The 23,015-nt window shown below is 53.6% G+C and overlaps 1 protein-coding gene across 1 annotated transcript in view; it reads left to right on the plus strand.

The window, feature by feature from the left end:
• The first annotated feature begins 13,136 nt into the window (after positions 1-13,136).
• LOC119942157 (voltage-dependent T-type calcium channel subunit alpha-1H-like) overlaps positions 13,137-23,015 on the plus strand; it is a 222,969-nt gene continuing 213,090 nt past the window's right edge. Inside the window, 2 exon segments of the mRNA XM_038762812.1 lie at positions 13,137-13,163; positions 13,280-13,389. Coding sequence (XP_038618740.1) covers positions 13,137-13,163; positions 13,280-13,389 — 137 coding nt within the window.

Raw genomic sequence — 23,015 nt, forward strand, 5'->3', positions numbered from 1 at the left:
CTTATCTGTAAAAAATGGGAATTAAATCCTCCCCCCCTCCAACTTAGACTGTGAGCCACGTGTGGGGCATGTACTGTGTCCAATCTAATTACTTTGTATCTAACCCAGTGTTTAGTATAGTGCCTGGCAGATAGTCAGCATTTAACAAGTACCCTAAAAACTAGTAGTAGTAGTATCAGTTTTTCTTAAGTGGTATTTGCTAAGCACTTACTATGTATCAGGTACTGTTCTAAGTGCTGGGGTTACTGAAGCAAATATGAGGTAACTGAGGTACAGAGAACGGAAGTGACTTGCCCGAGGTCAGATGGCAGATATGACAGCGCTAGGTTTAGAATCCAGGTCCTTCTGCTTCCCAGGTCCATGCTTTATCCACTAGACCACGCTGTTTTTTCAGTAGCAGCCATAGCAATAGCTGCAGTAGTAACAGCATGGGAGAAGCAGTGTGACTCAGTGGAGAGAGCACGGGCTTTGGAGCCAGAGGTCATGGGTTCAAATCCTGACTCTGCCAATTGTCAGCTGTGTGACTTTGGGCAAGTCACTTAACTTCTCTGGGCTTCAGTTACCCCATCTGTAAAATGGGGATTAAGAGTGTGAGCCTCCCGTGGGACAACCCCATCACCTTGTAACCTCCCCAGTGCTTAGAACAGTGCTTTGCACATAATAAGCATTTAATAAATGCCATCATTATTATTAGTAGTAGTAACAGTAGTAGTAGAAGCAGTAAAGATAGTAGTAATAGTGATTGAGCATTTACTGAGTACAGCACACTGTACTATGTGCTTGGGAAGGCCACCAAAAGCACAATCTGCCAATTAATCAATCAATCACACTTACTGAGCATCTACTAAGGGCCAAGGAGCTCACACTCTCATGGGAGAAACAGACACAAAATAATTAACAGAGAGACTAAAGAGAATGGGAAGATGGCTCCAGGGCCGAGGTGTAGAGTGTAAGTGTATACGTATGTATAGGAACATGCACTAGGGGATGGGGGTTTAAAGCATAGATGTGATGCCAAAGAGTGGAGGTGGGAGGGGTAAAATATGAATCCATGAAGGCCTCCCGGAGGAAGTGGGAATTCAGGAGATCTTCAAGATGGGGAGAATCCCTTGCCCACAAGGAGCTGACACTCTGATGGGGGAGAGAGACATAAAAATATTTGCAAACAGTGAAAGGAGAAAAAACGAATCCAATGTTCCACCAAAATAGACATCTACACCAAGTGCTGAGCTGGGTATAAATAGAAGTGTAAGTGCTTAGAGGCAGCTGGTGGGTGTTCGGGATTAGTGTCTTGGAGAAGGGCCGGAAGCCAATAACCAGCTGTCAGGTCAGCCAAGTGACCAATAGGGGGCGAGCTGGTAACCAACCTTGCCCCAGAGGCTGCTGGGAGGGAACTAAAATCCACCCTGGTTGCTGCCTGAAGGCGAGAAACAGGAACAGAGATAGAGTCGGACACAAGCTACTGATGGAACAGAAACCCCCCACCACCTGCCTTCCTCCCTTTCTCCCTCCCTACTTTAATCCGGACCCACTCACAAACACACACACGTGCGCGCACACACACACACACACACACACACACACACTATCACAACCACAGGCATACAGTTGCAGATATGCACACAGGCACACATAGTCACACAAACACATAGTCACACACACTATCAAATATGACGATAAAGACGATGATGATGATGATGGTGTCCAGCATTGAAGGTGGGGGCAGCCATCTGCCTCACCCACGTTGGTTGGGCAACCAGGTGGAGCCCAGGATCCCCTGGTGGAACCATGCTTTCAGTGGGCGGGGTGGGGGAGTTTCATCTTTCTTGGGATGCAGGCGAGCAACATCAGCAGCGGGAGTGGGAAATGTGAGGGCAGCTTGGTTTCTGCAAGGTCTGTGATGTGGGAGCATGGAGACAGGAGGGTGAAAAGGGGTCTGGGATGCAGGCAGGAGTGAGGGTGGGCCTGTGCACCTTAAGGAGAGCTTGGGCTGCTGTGAGGCTGGCATAACAATAATAATAACAATAATAGTAATGGTATTTGTTAAGCACTTACTATGTACCAAGCACTGTTCTAAACACTAGGGTAGATACAAGGTAATCAGGTAGTCCCACATGGGGCTCACAGGCTTAATGCCCATTTTACAGATGCGGTAACTGAGGCACAGAGAAGTTAAGTGACTTGTCCAAAGTCACACAGCTGACAAGTGGCAGAGCTGGGATTAGAACCCATGACCTCTGACTCCCAAGAGGATTTAAGTGATTTGCCCAACATCACACAGCAGACAAGTGGTGTACCTGGGATTAGAACCCAGGTCCCTCTAACTTCAAGAATTTGGTGACAGTGTGACTAGGTAGGTTGAATGAGAGAGATAAGTGGAGATGAGTTTAAGGTCAGATTTCGTCCAAGGTTAAGCCCTCTTTTCTCGGCTTGTTCTCCCTTCTGCCTCGCCTATGCGTTTGGATCTGTGTCCTTTTGGCATTTGACTGTGAGCCCGTAGTTGGGTAGGGACTGTCTCTATATGTTGCCGATTTGTACTTCCCAAGTGCTTAGTACAGTGCTCTGCACACAGTAAGCGCTCAATAAATATGATTGAATGAATGAATGAATGAATGTTCTTTCCACTAAGTCATGCTGCTATGGCATCATCTGCTCCTCTGCCCCCTTTCCTCAGAAATCAAAGCCCTGGTTCCAGCCCCTCCTTGTCCTCCTCCTCCTTCCCCACCCCACGCATTCTGGAGTGGAAAAGTGGGCAGAACTTGGCCTGACCCTCTGGGATGCCTCCTTTCCCTCCCGTTCCCCAGTGTTCAGCCCCACAGCAGCAAGGACCCGGACTCCCCTCCCACCACCCCTGCTCTCTTGAGTCTGATGGGGGTCTGACCCTGGCATCTCACTTCTGCTCAGTGCTGTAGCCCCAGACCCTGGCCATGTGATGGCAACGAACCCAAGGTGGCGAGCTCCGGTGAACCCCACCAGGAGGAGTGGACACTGAGGGCAGAAGCCAATGACTGCCTGCAGAACAGATTGATGGCCCAGAGACTGTGAGCCCACTGTTTCTAGACTGTGAGCCCACTGTTGGGTAGGGACTGTCTCTATATGTTGCCAACTTGTACTTCCCAAGTGCTTAGTACAGTGCTCTGCACACAGTAAGCGCTCAATAAATACGATTGAATGAATGAATGAATGAGACCAACAGAAGGCCACAAAGGATTTGTGCCACTCAGACTGAGGGATGGATTGGGTAAATGGCTAAAGCTATAAAACACCAGATTTGCAGGGAACATGTGCTCTGCACCTAGACCCATGGATGCCCCAGAGGGAGGGGGAATGAAGGCACTTGGACTGGAACAAGCTGCTCTTTCGGTGTTTTCTGGAGAGTGGGTGTAGTGGTGGTGCTGATGGTGGTGGGGATGGTGAGAATGTCACTGGGATGATGATGATGATGATGATGATGATGGTGATGGTGATGGTGATGGTGGTGATAATGACGATGATGATGATGATGGTAATGACGATGGCCATGATGATGATGACGATGATGATGATGGCAATGATGTTGATGATGATAACAAAAATGGTTATGATGGTGATGGTGATGGTGGCGATGATCGTGATGATGATGATGATGATGGTGATGGTGGTGATGGTAATGGTGATGATGATGGTGGTGATGATGATGATGTGGATTGTGATGATGTGGATGGTGTCGATCGCTTACATTGCTAAGATATGCTCTTTCCCCTCCATCCAAACTGCTACCACATTAGTACAATCACTTATCCTATCCTGCCTAGATTACTGCATCAGCCTCCTTTTTGACTTTCCAACTTCCCCTCCAGTGCCTCTCCCCATTCCAGTCCATACTTCACTCCGCTGCCCGGATTATCTTTCTACAGAAACACTCAGGGCATATCACCCCGCTCCTCAAAAATCTCCGGTGGTTGCCTAGCCACATCCGTATCAAACAAAAACTACTCACTATTGGCTATAAAGGTCTCCATCACTTTGCCCCCTCCTACTTCATGTTGCTTCTCTCCTTCTACAACCCAGCCCGCACACTTCGCTCCTCTGGTGCTATCCTTCTCACTGAGCCTCAATCTCAGCTATTTCACTGCCATCCCCTGGCCCATGTCCTACCTCTGGCCTGGAACGCCCTCCCTCCTCAAATCCACCAGACAATCACTCTCCCCACCTTCAAAGCCCTGCTGAAGACACATCTCCTCCAAGGGGCCTTCCCAATCAATCAATCAATCAATCGCATTTATTGAGCGCTTACTGTGTGCAGAGCACTGTACTAAGCGCTTGGGAAATACAAGTTGGCAACATATAGAGACAGTCCCTACCCAACAGTGGGCTCACAGTCTAAAAGGGGGAGAGAGAGAACAAAACCAAACATACTAACAAAATAAAATAAATAGAATAGATATGTACAAGTAAAATAAATAAATAAATAGAGTAATAAATATGTACAAACATATATACATATATACAGGTGCTGTGGGGAAGGGAAGGAGGTAAGATGGGGGGATGGAGAGGGGGACGAGGGGGAGAGGAAGGAAGGGGCTCAGTCTGGGAAGGCCTCCTGGAGGAGGTGAGCTCTCAGTAGGGCCTTGAAGGGAGGAAGAGAGCTAGCTTGGCGGATGGGCAGAGGGAGGGCATTCCAGGTCCGGGGGATGACGTGGGCCGGGGGTCGATGGCGGGACAGGCGAGAACGAGGAACGGTGAGGAGATTAGCAGCAGAGGAGCAGAGGGTGCGGGCTGGGCTGTAGAAGGAGAGAAGGGAGGTGAGGTAGGAGGGGGCAAGGTGATGGACAGCCTTGAAGCCCAGGGTGAGGAGTTTCTGCCTGATGCGCAGATTGATTGGTAGCCACTGGAGATTTTTGAGGAGGGGAGTAACATGCCCAGAGCGTTTCTGGACAAAGACAATCCGGGCAGCAGCATGAAGTATGGATTGAAGTGGAGAGAGACACGAGGTTGGGAGATCAGAGAGAAGGCTGATGCAGTAGTCCAGACGGGATACCATGAGAGCTTGAATGAGCAGGGTAGCGGTATGGATGGAGAGGAAAGGGCGGATCTTGGCAATGTTGCGGAGCTGAGACCGGCAGGTTTTGGTGACGGCTTGGATGTGAGGGGTGAACGAGAGAGTGGAGTCGAGGATGACACCAAGGGTGCGGGCTTGTGAGACGGGACGGATGGTAGTGCCGTCAACAGAGATGGGAAAGTCAGGGAGAGGGCAGGGTTTGAGAGGGAAGACAAGGAGTTCAGTCTTGGACATATTGAGTTTTAGGTGGCGGGCAGACATCCAGATGGAGATGTCCTGAAGGCAGGAGGAGATGCGAGCCTGGAGGGAGGGGGAGAGAGCAGGGGCAGAGATGTAGATCTGGGTGTCATCAGCATAGAGATGATAGTTGAAGCCGTGGGAGCGAATGAGGTCACCAAGGGAGTGCGTGTAGATCGAGAACAGAAGGGGACCAAGCACTGAACCTTGGGGAACCCCCACAGTAAGGGGATGGGAGGGGGAGGAGGAGCCTGCAAAAGAGACTGACTAAACCCCACTTTTCCTCATCTCCCACTCTCTTCTGCATCACCCAGACTTGCTCCCTTTGCTCTTTCCCCCCTCCCCTTGCCCCACAGCACTTTTGTATATATCTGTAATTTTATTTATTTATACTTATGCCAGTTTATTTGTATTGATGTCTGTCTCCCTCCACCCTCTAGGCTGTGAGCTTGTTGTGGGTAGGGATTTTCTCTCTTTACTGCTGCATTGCACTTTCCCAAGAGCTTATTACAGTGCTCTGCACACAGTTGGCGCTCAATAAATATGATTGAATGAATGAATGGTGATGGTGACGGTAATGGGGGTGATCACCGTTATGGTGGTGACATTGATGATGAGGATGGCAGTGATGTAGTGATGGTGATGAGGATGATGGTGACAGGAGCCTGGTTTCTCTCATGAAGGCTCCAGGACCAAGACCCTGGGCTGACTGTGGGGCTGGTGCTTGCAGCGTGGCTTATTGGTAAGAGCACGGGCTTGGGAGTCAGAGGTCATGGGTTCTAATCCCGGCTCCGCCACTTGTCAGTTGTGTGACTTAGAGCAAGTCACTTAACTTCTCTGTGCCTCAGTTATCTCATCTGTAAAATGGGCATTAAGACTGGGAGCCCCATGTGGGACAACGTCGTAACTACCCCAACACTTAGAACAGTGCTTGGCACATAGTAAACTCTAAACAAATGCCTTCATTATTATTATTATTATTACAGTACCCCTGGTACTCTCTGGCCAGCCAGCCCCGTTCATTCATTCAATCGTATTTATTGAGCGCTTACTATGTGCAGAGCACTCTACTAAGCGCTTGGGAAGTACAAGTTGGCAACTGGGCCGGGGGAGAACCAGTGGGGAGCCCAGCCACAGGGCAGCACAGTGCCAAAGGCTCACATGGGTTTGTTGAACAAAACCCATTTATGATCAGGCACATAGTAACTGACATGCCCATATATTCAGTCATGTGGACAGAGACCAGATACAGATATGCACATGCACGAAGCCAAATAAGCACAGTCCTAGACATGCATATGGTCAGAACAGAGTAACATACACCCACACACAGTTCTATATTCACAGTCCTAGACACATAAACACAGGCAAACCTACACACATAAACATTATCACATACAGGGAAACTCAACACACAGAGCCCCAAACACACACACACATGCACACACAATCAAACCAGCACAGTACCAGACATGCACCCTAAAAGACACACACACACACACACAAACCATTGCAGTCTCAGGCACACATCCAGTCACACACACACACACACACACACACACGTGCAATCCCAGACATACACATGGGGACACACACACACACATACACAGGATCAGACACACACATGCAGTCACAGGGACCTATGCCCAGCCACACCCAGACATGTAGTCATCACACATGAACACAGGGAGACTCACAGTGTCACACAAACATATGTGCAGTTTGAGACACACACACTGTCAGACACACACATACACACATGAATGCAGTCACAGGGACGTATACCAGTCACACCCAGGCATATCATCATTATCACATATGGACATAGGGTGACACAATATCATGCACGATCTCTAGAGGAGTACACACTGCCTCTCTGTTGGGCTCCCCTGACACCCTCAGCTTTCTGCACCCAATCCACCCTCTGTCTCAAACGAAAAGTCACCATTGGCTTTGAGTAGTCCATCACCTCGCCACCTCCTACCTCACCTCGCTTTTCTCCTACAACCCAGTCCTCACATTTCGCTCCTCTAGCGCTAACCTTCCTACTGTGCCCCGATGTCTCCTGTCTCACCGCCCGAACCCTGGCCCATGTCCTGCCACTGGGCTGGAATGCCCTCCATCCTCCAATCCTATGGACAATGACTCTCTCCCCTTTCAGAGCCTTATTGAAGGCACATCTCTTCCAAGAGGCCTTCCCAGACCTTGGTCCCCACTTTTTCCCCACTCTTCCTCATCGCCCACTCCCTTCTGCATCACCCTGACTTTCTCCCTTTGCTCTTCCCCTCCCCCCAGTCCCACAACACTTATTAATATATCTGTAATTTTATTTATTTGTATTGTGTCTGTGCCCCCCACCTCCCCGCAGACTCTGAGCTCCCTGTAGGCAGGGAATGTCACAGTTTATCTGTTTATTGTTGTAGTTGCATTGTACTTTCCCAAGCACCTAATAGTGCTCTGCATACAGTAAGAGCTTAGATGGAGAAGCAGCGTGGCTTAGTGGAAAGAGCCTGGGCTTTGGAGTCAGAGGTCGTGGGTTCAAATCCCCGCTTCACCAATTGTCAGCTGTGTGACTTTGGGCAAGTCACTTCACTTCTCTGTGCCTCAGTTTCCTCATTTGTAAAAAGGGGATTAAGACTGTGAGCCCCCCCCCGCCCCGTAGGACAACCTGATCACCTTGTATCCCCCCAGCGCTTAGAACAGTGCTTTGCATATAGTAAGCGCTTAACAAATACCATCATTATTAAATACGATTAAATTAGAGAAGCAGCATGGCACAGTGGAAAGGGCACAGGCTTGGGACTCAGAGGTCATTGGTTCGAATCCCAGCTCTGCCACTTCTAGATTGTGAGCCCACTGTTGGGTAGGGACCGTCTCTACATGTTGCCAATTTGTACTTCCCAAGCGCTTAGTACAGTGCTCTGCACACAGTAAGCGCTCAATAAATACGATTGAATGAATGAATGTCAGCTGTGTGACCTTGGGCAAGCCACTTAACTTCTCTGTGCCTCAGTTACCTCATTTGTAAAATGGGGATTAAGACTGTGAGCCCCACGTGGGACCTCATCACCTTGTATCCCCCAGTGCTTAGAACAGTGCTTTGCACATACCAAGCGCTTAACAAATACCATCATTATCATTATTATTAATGAATGGGTGGGGCCGTGCCTGGAGGCGAGAGCAGCGGGGTCATTCATTCATTCATTCAATCGTATTTATTGAGCGCTTACTGTGTGCAGAGCACTGTACTAAGCGCATGGGAAGTCCAAGTTGGCAACATATAGAGACGGTCCCTACCCAACAGTGGGCTCACATGTTGGGGCCAGAAGCCGGGGGGGGGGGGGGGGGGGGGGACGGGACTAAGAGGGGGTGGTGGGCATGTCCCCTGCTCTCAGAGCCTCCCCTCCGCCCATCCCAGTCACCACCTGGTCCGTGTCTGACCCCCGGACCCTCCCCAACAGATCAATCAATCAATCAATCAATCGTATTTATTGAGCGCTTACTGTGTGCAGAACACTGTACTAAGCACTTGGGAAGTCCAAGTTGGCAACATATAGAGACAGTCCCTACCCAACAGTGGGCTCACATGTTGGGGCCGGAGGTGGTGGTGGGGGGGGGGGGGGGGAGACTGAGAGGGGGTGGTGGGCATGTCCCCTGCTCTCCCCTCCGCCCATCCCGGTCACCACCTGGTCCGTGTCTGACCCCCAGACCCTCCCCAACAGATCAATCAATCAATTTGAGGTCCCACGTGGGGCTCACAGTCTTAATCCCCATTTTACAGATGAGGTAACTGAGGCACAGAGAAGTTAAGTGGCTTGCCCAAGGTCACACAGCTGACATTCATTCATTCAATCATATTTATTGAGCGCTTACTGTGTGCAGAGCACTGTACTAAGCGCTTGGGAAGTACAAGTCGGCAACACATAGAGACAGTCCCTACCCAACAGCGGGCTCACAGTCTAGAAGGGGGAGACAGAGAACAAAACCAAACATACTAACAAAATAAAATAAGTAGAATAGATATGTACAAGTAAGATAAATAAATAAATAGAGTAATAAATATGTAGAAACATATATACATATATACAGGTGCTGTGGGGAAGGGAAGGAGGTAAGATGGGGGGGATGGAGAGGGGGACGAGATTCCTCCTCCCCCAAATCTGGGCAGGAAGGAGCGAGGCCCGGAGGGGCAGCCCGCCACAGCGCTGTCCCAAGGTCTAAATTGTCGGGGGGCTGCGGAGTCCGAGAGGGAGGGAAGTCTTGGGCGGGGGGCGCTGACTGAGAGCTCTGGGAGGGGGGCGGGTACTTCCCAAGCGCTTAGTACAGAGAAGCAGCGTGGCTCAGGGGAAGGGGCACGGGTTGGGCAGTCCGAGGTCATGGGTTCGAATTCCGGCTCCGCCACTTGTCAGCTGTGGGACTTGGGGCAAGCCACTTCACTTCTCCGGGCCTCGGTTCCCTCAGCTGGAAAATGGGGATTCAGGCTGTGAGCCCCCCCGTGGGACAACCTGATCACCTTGTAACCTCCCCAGCGCTTAGGACAGTGCTTTGCACAGAGTAAGCGCTTAATAAATGCCATTATTATTATTATTACAGTGCTCTGCACGCAGTAAGCGCTCAGTAAATACGATTGTATGGATGAATGAAAGTGGGGGTAGCCTGAGGGGGAGGGAACCTCCGGGCTGGGGGGCTGAGGAAGTGTGAGCTTACTGTGAGCAGAGAATGTGTCTGTTCTACCGTTATTTTGAACTCTCTCAAGGGCTTAATACGGTGCTCTGCACACAGTAAGCTGTCGATAAATGAGATCGATTGATTGATTGATACTGCAGGGTAAGGGAGCCCGGGCAGAGGAGCTGGGGGGAATCCCGAGGGGGGAAGAGAGGTCCTGGCTGGGGGGCTGAGGGAAAGCCCGAGGGGGAGGGGAGCTGAGGGAGATCCCCAGCGGGAAGGGGAGCTCCGGACTCGGTGGCTGAAGTCGGGGAGCGCAGGCAGTACAGCTGAGGGGGACCCCCAGCCAGGAGGGGACCCCCGGATGGCGGAGCAGGAGGCGGATCCCTAGAGGGGAGGGGAGCTCCGGATGGGCGACCTCAGGGGGGTCCCGAGAGGGGAGGGGAGGGGAGCTCCGGACAGCCCCCTTCCTCAGCTCCCCGCCTGAGCCGCCGGTAATAATAATAATAATAACGATGATGGTATTTAGTCAGCGCTTACTAGGTGCAAAGCACTGTTCTGAGCGCTGGGGGATGCAAGGTGATGAGACTGTCCCACGTGGGGCTCACAGTTTTCATTCCCATTTTCCGGATGAGGTAACTGAGGCACAGAGAAGGAAAGTGGCTTGCCCAACGTGGCGGAGTCGGGATTCGAACTCATGACCTCTGACTCCCAAGCCCGGGCTCTTTCCACTGCGTGGTAGTTGGGGGGGGGGGGCGTCCAAGGTAAGTGCCTCCCCGCTCTGCGGGGCAGCTCACTCCGCCTCCCTGCCCCCGTCCCCTTCTTCTCTCGTGTCTCCGTCCTCCTCCCCTCGCTCCTCCCTTCTCTTCCCCATAATCCTCCCTCCTTCCCTCCCTCCTCCGCTTGCCCCCCGTCTTTTCCGTCCCCCTCCCTCCTCCCTGTCCCCGTCAATCCGAAGTTTCCCCGGTGGCCCTGGCTCTGTCGGAGGCTGCGGGCGCGTTGTGCGGGCCAGGGCAGGTCCCGCCGGCCTCCCTGTCGGCCTCCCTCCCTGCCTCTACTTCCCCACACCCCTCCCCGCCCCACTCTGCCCCGGGAAGGGGGGCGGCGGGAGAGGCCGGGGACGGAGGGGGCGGAGGAGCCGGGGGAGGAGGGGGAGGAGGAGCTGCGGAGGAGCGGGAGGAAGGGCAGGGGGACCAGGGGGAGGAGGAGTTGGGGAGGAGCGGGAGGAGGGGCAGGGGGAGGAGGGGGAGCAGGAGGAGCGAGCGGGGAGGGGAAGAGCGGGAAGAGGGGCAGGGGGAGTGGGGGGAGCAGGGGGAGGAGGAGCTGGGGAGGAGCGGGAGGAGCGGCAGGGGGAGTAGGGAGAGCAGCAGGGGAGGAGGAGCCGGGAGAGGAACGGGAGGAAGGGCAGGGGGACCAGGGGGAGGAGCGGGAGAAGCTGGGGAGGAGCGGGAGGAAGGACATGGGGAGTAGGGGAGGGGCGGGAGGAGGGGCAGGGGGAACGGGGAGGAGGAGTTGGGGAGGAGCGGGAGGAGGAGGAGCAGGAGGAGCGGGGGGGAAGAGCGGGAGGAGGGGCAGGGGGGGTTGGGGGAGCAGGGGGAGGAGGAGCGGCAAGGGGAGGAGGGGGAGCAGGGGGAGCAGCAGGGGAGGAGGAGCCGGAGGAGGAACGGGAGGAAGGGCATGGGGAGTAGGGGGAGGAGCGGGAGGAGCGGAGGAGGACGGGGAGGAGGAGCTGGGGAGGAGCGGGAGGAAGGCCATGGGGAGTAGGGGAGGAGGGGCGGGGGAGGAGGAGTTGGGGAGGAGCGGGAGGAGGGGCAGGGGGAGCAGGGGGGGAGGAGCTGGGGAGGAGCGGCAGGGGGAGTAGGGGGAGCAGGGGGAGCAGCAGGGGAGGAGGAGCTGGGGAGGAGGGGGAGGCTCCGCCCGCTCTGAGCAGCCTCCTCGCCGGCTGGACCATTACAAAGTGCAGGCGAGCCGGGGCTGGAGGGCCGGGGGGGGTCCCCCGGTGGCAGCCCGGAGATGTTCCCAGACATTCCGCCGGACGGCGGACAGAGGTAGGGCCCGGCCCCCGGCCCCCGGCCCCCGGCCCCGGGCCCCCGGCCCCCGGCCCCGTCCCTCCCCGAGGGCCTAGGGTGGGGGTCCCCCGAGCGGCACGCTGCTGCCTACTACTTTTATGCCAGGACTTTCACTTAAACGGGCCGGCGTGCTTGGGGGGGAGGGGGGAATGCGGGGAGGGGTTCAGGGAAGGACCCCACCCCCCACCCCGGTCTCTGACCCCCCTCTGCGCCCCCTTTCCGTGGTGGGCGGGGGTCCCTGCCCGGGGGTCCGAGGCCGAAGGGGAGCGGGGGCGGGGGCTGTAAGACAATGGGGCTGGCGGCGGCGGGGAGGAGGAGAGGGGAGGCTGCTCTGGCTGCCCGGCGACCACCGGCCCGGGGGTAGGTGGGTCCCACTGGCCCCCTCCCCCCTGCATTTTAGCCTCCATCCTTCCCCTTTTCTTTCTCTCCTCTTGGGTCCCCTCCCTCACCGGCTGCTCCTTAGGGAGGGGTCGGGGGCCTCGCGGCCAGAGGTGCGGGGCAGCCGGGGCCGGGGGGCTCCCGCCGTCAGAGGGAGGGTCCGGGCCCTCGCTGAGGACGGGGGCCGCCCCCGAGGCTGGAGGGGGCGGGGCAGGACGGCGGGGGCCGGGCCGGGGGCCACTGTCCCAGCGCCGAAGGCACGGGGCAGGGCCGGGGGCCGGGCGGGACGGGGGGACCTACCGGACGACGGAGGGCCCGGGGCGGGGAGGATGGAGCAAGTTTGGGAGGCTCGGGACGCTGTTGGGGGCCCGGGGGACGCGGGGCGGGATCGGGAGCGGCTGGCTGTCAGAGGGCGGGGGGCACGGGCCGGGATGCGGGGGAAGGGCTGTCGGAGGGAGGGGGGCACGGGGCGGGATGCGGGGGAAGGGCTGTCAGAGGGCGGGGGGCACGGGCCGGGATGCGGGGGAAGGGCTGTCAGAGGGCGGGGGGCTGGGAACAGGATCAGGGGGCCCGGGTTCACCGTCCGCCCCCTCGTTGCCCCGCAGGAGCCACCGCCTCCGCCACGACTGAGGGCGAGAGGAGGGAGCCCTTCCAGCCGCGGACCGGCGACGAGGTCCAGCCCGCCATGGCCGCGGCCCCCGGCCGGACGCCCCCCGCCCCGCGGGGCCTGGGACCCGGGGGAGAGGATGGCCCCGGTCCCGGCCCCGGCCCCGGTCCCGGTCCCGGCCCCTGCCCCGGCCCCGGCCCCGGCCCGGGCCCCGGCAGGTCGGTCCCGGAGCGGGCCGGGCCGGGGGCGCCCTCGGGGCGGGACCGTGCCCCGCGGGGCCAGGGATCCGACGGAGCCCCCGTGCCCTACCCGGCCCTCGCCCCCACCGTCTTCTTCTGCCTCCAGCAGACCACCCGCCCCCGCAGCTGGTGCCTCGGACTGGTCTGTAACCCATATCCGCCCAGCCGCCGCCGGACCCTCCGCCTTTTCCCCCCCTCCCCCTCTCCCCGTCCCTCCATCTCTCCCTCCCCCTTCCATCCCCTCCTCTTCCCCCTCTCCCCGTCCCTCCATCTCTCCCTCCCCCTTCCATCCCTTCCTCTTTCCCCTCTCCCTCCCCCTTCCACCCCTTCCTCTTTCCCCCTCTCCCCATCCCCTCCTCTTTCCCCTCTCCCTATCCCCTCCTCTTTCCCCTCTCCCCATCCCCTCCTCTTTCCCCTCTCCCCATCCCATTCTCTTTCCCCCTCCCTATCCCATTCTCTTTCCCCTCTCCCTCCCCTTCCATCCCCTCCTCTTTCCCCTCTTCCTCCCCCTTCCACCACCTCCTCTTTTCCCTCTCCCTCCCTCTTTCTACCTCCTCCTCTTCCCCCCTCCCCCCTCCCTCCCCCTTCCACCTCCTCCTCTTTCCCCTCTCCCTCCTCCCCCATCCCATCCCATCCTCTTTCCCCTCTCCCCCCTTCCATCTCCTCCTCTTTCCCCTCCCCCTCCCCCTTTCATCTCCTCCTCTTCCCCTCTCCCTCCCCCTTCCATCTCCTCCTCTTTCCCCTCTTCCTCCTTCTCCCACCCACTCCTCTTCCCCCTCTCCCTCCCACCCACTGCTTTGTGGACACTGGATTCGTTTCTGTCCCCACTCAATCTCCCCTCTGCCCCCTTCCCTCTCTGCCTTCCACCCCATCCTCTTTCCCCTTCCTTCCCCACTTCCACCCCCTTTTGTACCTCTCCAGCGCGCCCAACCCCCCATCCTCTCAAACACACCCTTCTACCTTCCCTCTGTTAAAAACTCAAGGTCCTCCTCCATGCCCTCTCCCTTCTTTCTAATCCTCCCCCAGTCCTCCTTCAGCCCCTCCTCCCTCCCCTGTGTGCCTCCTCTCCTGCTCCCCCCCCCCCCCCCCCGTCCCTCTGAGCAGTCCAGAGCAGGGGGCAGGGTGACCCTGGGGGGGGGTACGCCTCTGAGGTTCTGGGATTTGGGGAGGGGCTGGGGATATTGCCGTGGAAGCTGTCTCCACTGAGCCCTCCTGAAGGATGGTCCTCAAGCTCGTCCTCCTACTGCCTGTTGTGGGGGTATGGGAGGTAGGTTAAGGCAGCAGGAAGCCCCTCTAGTCCCGCAGACCCCCATCCACCCACCTGACTCCAAGCTAATGGAGACAGATGCTTCGTGGTCACATCCAGAGTGGCCCAAGTCCCAATCAGCACTTGGGCTGGGGAGCAGCAGGGCCTAGTTGGAGCATGTGGAAGCCCACCCCAGGGGCCATAGGCCAGTGAGAGACCCACCTGGCCAGAGGCTGGACCCAACAGGGGATGCCCCAAGGGAGTCAGGCTGGGAGGAAGAGGCCAGGCTGGAGAAAGACCATTTGGGATTGGGACCAGCAGGGAGGGAGGCTGGATCAGAAAGAGGCTGGCCAAGTTCAGGGGGCTGGTGGAGTGAGAGGAATAAATGCAAGCCTGGGGCTCGGGGTGAGTTCCTTCTGCCTCTGGCCTCACTCCCCGGGTTGGTGAGCCCCTGGCCACCGAAAAGCACTTTCTGTCCCGGTCAGTGGGGCTGAATTCCTTGCGCCTCTTTTATCTGGTTGTGCATTCCACCACGGGCCAAAGATCCAAAGAGGAAGGGAAGAAGCAAGCAACCAGGAGCAAAGATTTCACTCTGTCTCCTGGTTTCATTTAGGGGTGGCTGGGGAAGCAGGGATGAGGGCGGTGATTGTTACTGCCTACCATCTCTTTGAGTTCAGGGCCTGGGGAGAGGAGCTTGCAGGCTGACCGTGGGAGGCCAGGCTTGCCTGGAGCCTGGAGGGAGGGCTGTCAGTTCTAGTCCAACCTCGGCCTTGAAAGAAGGAGAAATGGGTTTCCTTTTCCCGTGAGTTCCAAGTAGAAAATTGCGTTTCGGGAGAGAAAACAAAAGCAGGGGGAGGCTTGTATGAGAACAGAGCTGTCCAGAGCTGTCGGTGGCCTCCGCTGGAAATGAACTCTCAGCGTGCTGGGGTGGGGGCAGTGGGACACAGAACTCTCTGGCCTGCACTGTCCAGTCACGGAGCCCCCGTGACCCCACCATCATCCGGTCACCCGGGGAGCCTTCAAAGCTGGCTCAGAGCAAGGTCTTCGAAGGGGTGACACAGCTAGGACCAAAACAGCAAGGAATAAGGCCAAGACAACCCTCCCATGTTTTGATCTCAAACTTTTCTTGTCAACTTGGGGAAGACAAGGGTAAGCAAAGCTGAGTTATGCCTGCCTGTCTGCCTGCTTATATTTTCCCTTCCTGGTGGTGCTTGACTGTATAAATATTAAGTAAAGTGGAGGACTTTGCACCCAAAAAAATACTAAAACTTGTGTCTTTCTCTGTTTTAAATCCAAACATTAGGTGAGTCAGATGTTTTGTTTCCCCGTTAAATTTCAAAATGAAAAGACGTACTCTCCTTAGCCTTGGAAAGGGCAGGCTCCCTTTCTAAATGCCAGTTTGACAATCACACACACACACACACACACACACACACACACACACACACACACACACACACACACACACCCCCTTCCTCCTTCTGAAGTAGCTTCAGTGTCTGTGCCAAGTGACAGAGTTTGTGTGTGATGTCAAGCTCTCTTTTGTAGAAACACACCTGACACCTCACCACACACACCTCTCCACAAACATTGTATCTGTTCTTTTAAGAGAAAAGTGACTACTTAGTGACATGGGCCAGGGACCGTGGTCCCAGAGGTGAGAAGTGAGGCGGCAGGGGCTACCGGAGGCAGTAAGGGCCATTGGAGTTTAGGATTGAGGGCCGGAGGGCTACACACCTCATTCTGTTGTACAGACCCAAGGTATCAAAGCAGTGCTGGTGTTGGGCACGGTGTTGGGCACAGTGAATGGTGCCCGGTCCATGGTCATTCTTTCATGTCTTTGTCAAGGCTGAAATGTTCTCAAGACTGGTGTGGTCCCGACGTTTCTCCAACCTGTGACGTTTCTCCAACCTGGGACGATGTGTGTTGTTTTCTGCAGGGACCCTCAGGGGGAGTGTGGATTGAGGAAGCCCACCCTCCTATTGCCCCCTCTAGCCTCCCCTAATCTCCTGCCCAGGGGTTGTTGCATCATGAAAGGCTTCTCTGGGGAACTATGCTTGTTTTTCTCTGAGGAGGAGGGCGGTTTAGTCAAGCTCTGGGGAACTTCCTTTGACCTGGGGTGACGAGAGAAGGTTTTCCTAAGTGTGAATCCAGTAACTGTCCACCCCTCTCTCTGGGTCCAGTATAGACAGACCCGGCCCGATAAACAGGGAAAGGGATTGTGGGACACCTGAAAAAGAAATGAGTTCTGGGGATGAGGAAGAAGAGAGGGAGAAAGAAGTTGGCTCTGGGCTGATGACATTGATTGTGCATATTCAGAGCGGTTGCACTGTGCTAAATACTTGGGATATCATCAATCAGTAGTTTTTACTGAGCACCTGCTAAGGGGAGGAGATTATATAAAAAGAAGCAGTGTAGCCTAATGGATAGAGCGCAGACCTGAGAATCAGAAGGACCTGGGCTCTAAACCCAGATCTGCCACTTGCCTGCTGTGTGACCTTGGGCAAGTCACTTCTCTGTGCCTCCGTTACCTCATCCATAAAATGGGGATTACAACTGTGAGCCCCATGTGGGACATGGACTGTGTCTAACTTGATGAGCTTGTTTCCACCCCAGTACTTAGTGCAGTGCCTGGCACAAAGTAAGCATCTAACAAGTACAATTTTTAAGAAAGGGCTTGGGGGATCATTAATCTATCACTGATATTTACTGGACACTTTGTGTGCCCAAAGCACTGAACTGAGCACCTAGGAGAGTTAGTAGACATCATCCCTGCTCACAAGGAGCTTACTATCTAGTGGGGGAGGCGGACATTAAGGTCGATTACAGGAAGGAGAAGCAACAGACTATAAGGATATGGACCTAAGTGTTCTAAGGCTGAGGGCGGGGTGAGAAAGTGCTGAAGGGCTACAGAACCAAGTGCATAGGTGATGCAGAAGGGAGGGAAGCAGGGTGAGGAGATGGGAGATTAGTCAGGTAAGGCTTCCTGAAGATGGGATTTTATTGTTATTGGGTCCTGTGGGGAAGTGGTGGTTCTATCAGCTGGTCCAGGCTTACCATGGTCAGGGTGATCAGCCTATGTCGCTCTCCTCAGCTTCTCCCTACCTTCAGATCTGCCACAAAACAAGCTTCTCCCTGCCCTAGAAGCATAGGTGAACAGGGATGCAGGCTATGTACTCCCCTTGAGGGCAGGGAACCTGGTTCCTGCTAATCCTGGGCTCTCCCCCATGCCTAGCTTAGTGTCCACCCTGCTGAAGGCGCTGAATCGGTGCCACTGTTTGCTTGCTTGCCACATGGGATTGACTGAGAATCAGAATGGCCTAGTGGGAAGAACCCCCTTCTAGACTGTGAGCCCACTGTTGGGTAGGGACAGTCTTTATAGGTTGCTAACTTGTACTTCCCAAGCGCTTAGTACAGTGTTCTGCACACAGTAAGCGCTCAATAAATACGAATGAGTGAATGAATGGGAGTCGGACGTCCTCCCAGCTCTACTACCTGTCCGCTACATGACTTTGGGCAAGTCGCTTCACTTCTCAGGGCCTCAGTTTCCTCCCTTGAAAAATGAGGATTCAGCACCTGTTCTTTCTCCTCCTTAGACTGTGAACCCTAAGTGGGACAGGGATTGTGATTGACCTGATCATCTTGTACCTCCTCCAGCATTTAGCACAGTACTTGGCACAGAGCAAATGCTTAACAAATACTATTATTATTATTATTCCAAAGGGAGCCTCCCCCTCCACCCCCACCAAATCCTACAGTGATTCATTCATGTGGGTGCTTCCACTCCCTTCACCAGGCAGGCCTCCTGAAGGCCTCCTTAGCTGGGAGGAAGGCAGCCCTCTAGAGACACACCCTATCTCTTTCCCATTGTGGTGGACCCCAAACTGAGCCAGTGCAGGAGTCCCTCTGGGGCACAGGGGAGGGCAGTGGAATGGGCATGTTTAGCTTCCTCAAGGCCTCAGGTAATGTAGCATGCTGCTGTGGGGGTCTCAGACTGAGCCTACACTGTGCCCAGGGGCCTCACCTGGTGCTCTGCCAGCTGACTCGCGGTGCGTGCTGCTGGGCACAAGGAGACCGGGCTACAGAGTTGGGGGGGGTTGGTGGCTCAGTGCCAGCCATTCCTGCTGGTGCAAACCCAGCTCAAGTGTGGTGGGGGTGATGTCTTTTCCCTATTACTACTACTACTACTACTACTACTACTACTACTACTACTACTACTACTACTACTGGCATTTATTAAGCGCTTACTATGAGCAAAGCACTGTTCTAAGCACTGGTATTCATAGTACTCTAGTAGCATATAGTAATGCTATAGTATTTATAGTATATTAAGCGCTTACTATGTGCAAAGCACTGTTCTAAGCACTGGTATTCATAGTACTCTAGTAGTATATAGTTATGCTATACTATTTATAGTATATTAAGCACTTACTATGTGCAAAGCACTGTTCTAAGCACTGGTATTCATAGTACTCTAGTAGTATATAGTCATGCTATAGTATTTATAGTATACTTACAGAGGCATTTAATAATCCCTCTAAACTAAGCTTGTTGTGGACAGAGAGTGAATCTATCCAACTCTGTTGCATAGTACTCGCCCAAGTGCTTAGTACAGTGCTCCGCACACAGTAAGTGCTCAATAAAAACCATTAATTAAGGTATTCATAGTACTCTAGTAGTATGTAGTAATGCTATAGTATTTATAGTATACTTACAGAGGTATTTAATAATCCCTCTAAACTAAGCTTGTTGTGGACAGGGAGTGGATCTATCCAACTCTGTTGCATAGTACTCACCCAAGTGCTTAGTACAGTGCTCCGCACATAGTAAGTGCTCAATAAAAGCCATTAATTGATTGATTTGTAAAGTGTTTCCTATTTGCCACGCCCTATACTAAGTGCTGGGGCAGATATAAGATGATAAGCAGCGTGACTCAGTGGAAAGAGCAGTGGAAAGAGCACGGGCTTTGGTGTCAGAGATCATGGGTTCAAATCCCAGCTCTGCCAATTGTCAGCTGTGTGACTTTGGGCAAGTCACTTAACTTCTCCGGGCCTCAGTTACCTCATCTGTTAAATGGGGATTGCGACTGTGAGCCCCCCGTGGGACAACCTGATCACCTTGTAACCTCTCCAGCGCTTAGAACAGTGCTTTGCACATAGTAAGCACTTAATAATGCCATTTGTTTCCCCCTTCTAGACTGTGAGCCCACTGTTGGGTAGGGACCGTCTCTATATGTTGCCAACTTGTATTTCCCAAGCGCTTAGTACAGTGCTCTGCACACAGTAAGCGCTCAATAAATACGATTGAATGAATGAATGAATAAGGTCAGACATAGTCCCTGTCCCCCATGAGGCTCACAGTCTGAAAGGGAGGGAAAACGGTTATCGCATCCCCGTTTTATAGATGAGGTAACTGAGGCCCAGAGAACTGAAGTGACTTGCCCAAAGTGACCCAGCAGGCAAACGGTGTAGCCGTGTGGCAGAGCCTAGGTCCTTTGGCTCCCAGAACCAGGATCTATCTTTAGTACCAGTCCCATCGCAGGAGCCAGAAAGAGAACACTAGAGGGTTTTCATGGGCATGGGGAGCAAGTGTGCCAGAGTCTCTCTGTCAAAAATACTCACACTCAAGGAAGCTGTCTCACTGTTGGCACATCACCCTGGTATGCATGGAAAACTCTATTGGGTAGGCTTTGTTCACACACACACCCACACACACACATTTCCGCCCATGCCAAATCTATACTAAGATTCTCGTACAGTAAATTAGAATTTGCTGGCAGCTCTCATGGTACATTTTTAAAAGCCAGACAGGGTCAAATTGAGGCTCAGCACGTGAGTTTCAGTTTCCATCTCAAGTCTAGGAGAAATGTCCTTAATGGCTCACTCTCGGGAACATTAAGTGGGCTATGTTTGGCTTGTGGACTTGTGACCCCTTCCACGATAACAGCAAAGTGAGCTGGTCATAGCCTCTTATTATTGCTCAGTCCATCAGTGATATTTATGCTACTCTGCACAGAACACTGGACTAAGTGCTGGGGAGAGGAATTTCAATTTAGTTGATCCACAGTTTTGATTGAGTGTCTACTATTTCTGGAGCACTGGCTTAAGCAATGGGAAGAGTAACACAGAGTTAGAATCAATCAGTAGAATTTATTGAACCCTTAACTCTGAGCAGAGCCCTATATTGAGCACCGGGGGGAATTAAAAAAAAGTTAGAATCAATCCATCAGTGGTATTTATTGAGCACCTACTTTATGCAAAACATTGTTATAACCTCTGGAGAGAGCCCAGTAGAAATAGAATCAATCAGTTGTACTGAAATCCTGTTGTGTGCGGAACCTGTAGTAAAAGCACTGGGGAGAGGAGTGAGTGGACACATTCTCTGCCCTGAAGGAGCTTACAGTGAACTGTGAGCAGAGCACTGTAGTAAGTGCTAGGGAGAGTATAATAGTTAGCAGACATGATCCCTGCTCTGAAGGAGTTTACGGTTTCCTCTGAGCAGAGCTCTGTACTGAGTTAGTAGACATCCCTCAAAGATTTTACAGTCCAGCATGGAGGGGGGTAGGCGTAGACTGGGTTATGGATAGTAGGGAAGAAGAGGAAGAGGAAGCAGCGTGGCTCAGTGGAAAGAGCACGGGCTGGGGAGCCAGAGGTCGTGGGTTCTAATCCCGGCTCTGCCTCTTGTCAGCTGCGTGACCTTGAGCAAGTCACTTAACTTCTCTGGGCCTCAGTTCCCTCATCTGTAAAATGGGGATGAAGACTGAGCCCCACGAGGGACAACTTGATTACCTTGTATCTACCCCAGTGCTTAGAACAGTGCTTGGCACATAGTAAGCACTTAACAAATGCCAACATTAATTAATTAATTAAGAGGAGGTGGGTATGTGGGTGAGGAACAGTTGTGTAGATTATCTGATGTTTGAAACTGTCTTTGCCCTCCCTGGATGGGGCCTCAATCTTAGAGTGCAGCCAAATCTGGTTTCTAGATCTGTTCCTGGCAGACATCACAAGTGTGAGTGCCCAGAAGGAAGCTGATCTGGGGAGGGGGGTGGTGTTAATCCTCCTTCTTCTTCTCCTCCTCCCCCCTCAAATCTTTCTAGTTCTCTTGGTAATAAAAATGATGATAAATAATAACTCTAATAGTAATGATATCTAGTGTTTACTATGTGCCAAGCGCTATACTAAGCGCTAGGGTAGATGCAGTTCCTATCCTACATGGGGCTCAGAGTCTAAATAGGGAGAATAGTGGTTCCTATTTCATGGATGAGGAAACTGAGACAATTTACTGAGTCCCAGGTAGCCAAGCTGCGCAGCCAATAAGAACTGTCACTGTTCGTTCTTAATCAACCAAGCCTGGCACTCTGTCATAGAAAGGATCAGAGGCTTAGTTTGATGGGCCTGCCGGCCCAGATGTTACTTGAGGGGTTGGAAGAAGACTGGCAAAATCTCCAGTGGTTGCCTATCCACCTCCGTATCAAACAAAACCTCCTCACTATTGACTTTATAGCACTCCATCACCTTGACCCCTCCTACCTTACCTTGCTTCTATCCTTCTGCAACCCAACCCACACACCCTGCTCCTCTGGTGCTAACCTCCTCACTATGGCTCAATCTCACCTGACTCGTCGCCAACCCCTGGCCCACGTCCTAACTCTGGCTGGAATGCCCTCCCTCCTCAAATCCTCAAGACAATTACTCTCCCCCCATTCAAAGCCTTCCTGAAGATGCATCTCCTTCAAAAGCCCTTCCCAGACTAAGCCCCACTTCTCCACATCTCCCACCCCCTTCTATGTCACCCTGACTTGCTCCCTTTACTCTCCCCCACTTCCTGCCCTCAAAACCTTTGTACATATCTGTAATTTTATGTATTTATATTCATGTCTATTTGTATTGATGTCTGTCTCCTCCTTTCTAGACTGTAAGCTTGTTGTAGGCAGGGATTTCACTCTTTATTGCTGTATGGTACATGTCCAAGACTGAACTCCTTGTCTTCCCTCCCAAACCCTGCCCTCTCCCTGACTTTCCCATCTCTGTTGACAGCACTACCATCCTTCTCGTCTCACAAGCCCGCAACCTTGGTGTCATCCTCGACTCCGCTCTCTCATTCACCCCTCACATCCAAGCCGTCACCAAAACCTGCGGGTCTCAGCTCCGCAACATTGCCAAGATTCGCCCTTTCCTCTCCATCCAAACCGTTACCCTGCTCATTTAAGCTCTCATCCTATCCTGTCTGGACTACTGTATCAGCCTTCTCTCTGATCTCCCATCCTCATGTCTCTTCCCACTTCAATCCATACTTCATGTTGCTGCCTGGATTGTCTTTGTCCAGAAACGCTCTGGGCATGTCACTCCCCTCCTCAAAACTCTCCAGTGGCTACCAATCAATCTGTGCATCAGGCAGAAACTCCTCACCCTGGGCTTCAAGGCTCTCCATCACCTCGCCCCCTCCTACCTCACCTCCCTTCTCTCCTTCTACAGCCCACCCCGCACACCCCGCTCCTCTGCCGCTAATCTCCTCACCGTGCCTCGTTCTC

Source organism: Tachyglossus aculeatus, chromosome 21, assembly GCF_015852505.1.
Source record: "Tachyglossus aculeatus isolate mTacAcu1 chromosome 21, mTacAcu1.pri, whole genome shotgun sequence".
Lineage (NCBI taxonomy): Eukaryota > Metazoa > Chordata > Mammalia > Monotremata > Tachyglossidae > Tachyglossus > Tachyglossus aculeatus.